We start from the raw sequence: 4,201 nt of genomic DNA, 5'->3' as shown, positions 1-4,201 counted from the left end.
GAAAAAGATGGAAAATCTTGCACTGGAGTCCGAAATAAAAAAGAGGACAATTAGGAAACTGGACCTTGAAATAAAAAAACTTGAGAGGGAGGTGAGATATGCCTTCAATGTACACTGTATGCTAACTGTAACACAAATGTATTAATCATTATTTGTATTTCCTCCCCCAGCTCCAAGAAGATGACACAGCTCAAAATAAAAATGAGGTATATTCTCGTAAAGTCAAGTGAGCCATGACATATGAGCTCTTATTGTGAGCACACAGGACGGTGGCATCTTTCTAAGGTTTTTTTTATTTTCCCAGCAATCAGTACAACCAAGTCATCGTTATAAGGCATCGCCCTCTTTTGCCCACCCCCCCAGCACCAGGTGTGGCCACTAGCCTATATGAAGGCCCAAAATTGTGTGTTCCTTTCTGCTCTGACAATGGCATGCCCATTCGTGCGAGATGTGGTGGATGAAGAAGCACTTGTGCTGAGGAGAGCCTTCAGGCGAGAAAGGGTCTTCAGGGACCGGTTGGACCCACTGGCCTTCCCTGACGACCATCTATATGAAAGATACAGGTTTTCTGCAGATGGCATCAGGTATCTATGCAGACTACTGGGTCCCAGGATTAAGCACCGCACTGCACGTAGCCATGCACTGAGTGTGGAGCAAATGGTTTGTGTGGCCTTGCGCTTTTTTGCTAGTGGAGCCTTCCTGTACTCAGTGGGGGATGCAGAACAGCTGAACAAGGCCACAATTTGCCGCACAATAAGGAGTGTGTGTCTGGCTATCAAAGCATTAGCAGATGTCTTCATCTCCTTCCCTGGCCACAGAAGACTCTGTGACATCAAAGAGAAGTTCTATAGGATTGCAGGTAAGAGGATCTACAAATTACAGGACAACTGTTAACACATAGTAGGATACTCATTACTTTGTGTGACAGGTTTCCCCAATGTCATTGGTGCAGTGGACTGCACACACATAAGGATAAAAGCCCCCTCAGGTGCCCATGAGGCCGATTTTGTGAATAGGAAATCCTTTCACAGCATTAATGTTCAGGTGAACATAACTTTTGATATTGTCCATTGACGAACACTCTGCATTGCCAGTGATGTGCATTGATTGGTGTAATATTCCTCATCTTATGATTTCAGATGGTCTGCAATGCTGACTGTGTGATCAGCAATGTTGTGGCAAATGGCCTGGCTCAGTCCATGACTCCAGAATCTTTCGGGCCTCTGAAATCTATCAGTGCCTATCACAAGGTAAGCCACACAACCCCTATTTATAACCATCATGGCTGTGTCAAGAATATCACTGTGTTTATGAGGTAGTAATGATGAGATTTTGTGTTGACAGGTGAATTCTCTGGTGTGTTGCTGGGAGACAGGGGGTATGGCTGCCAGCCTTTACACCCCCAGGAAGCACAGCAGGCCTACAACCATGCCCATGCCAGGACCAGGGCCAGAGTTGAAATGACCTTTGGCCTCCTGAAGGCACGCTTTCACTGCCTTCACAAATTAAGGGTCAGCCCTGTTAGGGCATGTGATATTACTGTGGCTTGTGCTGTCCTCCACAATGTGGCCTGCCTGAGGAAGGAGAGGGCCCCCAGAGTGCCACCAGCCATGGACTGGGACAATCCGGCAATCTTCCCTGATGACGACAGTGGTCAGCTGCTGAGGGACCAATATGTGTTGAATTATTTTAGTTAGTATGTGTGCTTTCAATTTTGGTTAAATATGTCCTGCGGTGGCAGAGGAATTTGGGTTTTTTTGGGTTCGTTTTTAACGAATTTGGCCTCTTATGATGTTTGTGCGGTATACTGTGTAATACAAGGCTGCAGGGAGGCTACTGCATCCATTCATTTGTCTGTTCACTTGATGTGTATGGATTTGTCCTGCATTTATTTTAGTGTGCAGACATGCAGGGTGTGTTATATACAGACCTTTGAATGTGTATGTATCATTTTGTATAATATGCTTGATTCTGTGCTTTCCATCTTGTAGAGTCACTGTGACTTCAGATTCGAAAGGAGCTGATGGTTTACCTGCTTTGTTTTGTCCTTATTCAATAAAGGAACATAATGTTACACATTGTGTTTTTATATTCATATGGAATGTGTATTTGTTTATATGACAGAGTACTAGGGCCACACTGAAGAAAAAGGATAAAGTCATAAATTTATGAGGCTGGTTCTTTCTGCAGAAAAGCTACATATTGTTTTTACAGTTTTGATACTTATGACAATGTGATACTTAATATTCTGGCACATCAGCATGTCTTTGTTTATGAAACCATACTGAAGTACAATTTCACGAAATGCCCCGCACATCTGTCATTTTAACAACTGTCCTCCTTTAAAACAACTGGTTACAATATTATGACTTGTCTTTTTTCCCTCTGTGGCCCTAATATTCTATCATTTTATATATAGTCTATGGGAAACTGTAAATTATCTAATGATAGCAACATCTAAAAATCATTTTTTATCCAAAATCATTGAAATTAATGATCACAAACGTTTAAATAATGACAGTGGGTCTAGTTATATGTGATAACAATGTATAGTGAGCAGTGAAATAACTATTGGTTTCCATTTGTGGTGACTGCTGACTGACATTAGGGATGAGATTAAATAGATCCTGGAATTTAGCCTGGTCTGGAGCAGGCTAGCTCCACAGAATAAATCTCCATGGTAATTTATACCATAACATATCCTCCTGCCCCCTATCCATCTTTAGTGCAACCGGATTACGGATCAATTGAGCCAGGATCACCAAGATATCCTGGCTTAATCCCATATCCTAGTTTTGTGCAACAGGCCCTGGTCATCAAAACAGCGAGTACTCACCGCGGACAGGAAGAAGCTTTTTTCCTGTAACGAGTCCGACGAGAAGGATATACTGCTTTCCCGAGAACAGGTCCAAATCCCTGTCATTTGCGTTAAGAACAGACGGAGGATAAGAGGGCGCAGATCCGGCTGCCTTCTGAGAATCCATAGGCGAGCGAGTAAACTCCCATATTCGACAGCATGTGACAAATAAAGTTTGATTTGATTTTGATTTAATTACCTTCATTTACACACATAATACTCATAAATACTCTCTTAGTAATTTTACATTTATTGAAATTGTTTACATGTTTTATGTTACCAAAAGCAGAACAGAACATATTGCATATTAAAAAAGATGACAACCATTGTCTTCATACACTGTGCACCAAAGTAACAGTCAGTATCTGGTGTGGCCACCAGCTGCATTAAGTACTGCAGTGCATCTCCTCCTCTTGGACTACACCATTTTACAAGTTCTTGCTGTGAGATGTTACCCCACTCTTCCACCAAGGCATCTGCAAGTTCCCGGACATTTCTGGGGGAGTGTAATGTCAGGATGAGCCTGCTGGAAAGGCACCACATGAGGGAGTGTAATGTCAGGATGAGCCTGCTGGAAAGGCACCACATGAGGGAGGGTCTTGTCAGGATGAGCCTGCTGGAAAGGCACCATGAGGGAGGGTCTTGTCAGGATGAGCCTGCTGGAAAGGCACCACATGAGGGAGTGTAATGTCAGGATGAGCCTGCTGGAAAGGCACCACATGAGGGAGTGTAATGTCAGGATGAGCCTGCTGGAAAGGCACCACATGAGGGAGTGTAATGTCAGGATGAGCCTGCTGGAAAGGCACCACATGAGGGAGTGTAATGTCAGGATGAGCCTGCTGGAAAGGCACCACATGAGGGAGTGTAATGTCAGGATGAGCCTGCTGGAAAGGCACCACATGAGGGAGTGTAATGTCAGGATGAGCCTGCTGGAAAGGCACCACATGAGGGAGTGTAATGTCAGGATGAGCCTGCTGGAAAGGCACCACATGAGGGAGTGTAATGTCAGGATGAGCCTGCTGGAAAGGCACCACATGAGGGAGGGTCTTGTCAGGATGAGCCTGCTGGAAAGGCACCACATGAGGGAGTGTAATGTCAGGATGAGCCTGCTGGAAAGGCACCACATGAGGGAGTGTAATGTCAGGATGAGCCTGCTGGAAAGGCACCACATGAGGGAGTGTAATGTCAGGATGAGCCTGCTGGAAAGGCACCACATGAGGGAGGGTCATGTCAGGATGAGCCTGCTGGAAAGGCACCACATGAGGGAGTGTAATGTCAGGATGAGCCTGCTGGAAAGGCACCACATGAGGGAGTGTAATGTCAGGATGAGCCTGCTGGAAAGGC

General features: G+C 44.8%; 1 protein-coding gene across 1 annotated transcript; it reads left to right on the top strand.

The window, feature by feature from the left end:
* Positions 1-212: 212 nt before the first annotated feature.
* Positions 213-1,074, top strand: LOC118383724 (putative nuclease HARBI1). The gene is made up of 2 exons (XM_035770169.2): positions 213-859; positions 929-1,074. The coding sequence occupies exons 1-2, from the start codon at positions 388-390 to the stop codon at positions 1,072-1,074; spliced, it is 618 nt and encodes a 205-aa protein (XP_035626062.2). The 5' UTR covers positions 213-387.
* The last annotated feature ends 3,127 nt before the right edge of the window (positions 1,075-4,201 follow it).

Source organism: Oncorhynchus keta, chromosome 4 (genome assembly GCF_023373465.1).
Source record: "Oncorhynchus keta strain PuntledgeMale-10-30-2019 chromosome 4, Oket_V2, whole genome shotgun sequence".
NCBI classification, from domain to species: domain Eukaryota; kingdom Metazoa; phylum Chordata; class Actinopteri; order Salmoniformes; family Salmonidae; genus Oncorhynchus; species Oncorhynchus keta.
The sequence above is the reverse complement of the archived record's forward strand: the minus strand, read 5'-3'. Positions and strand labels throughout refer to the sequence as shown.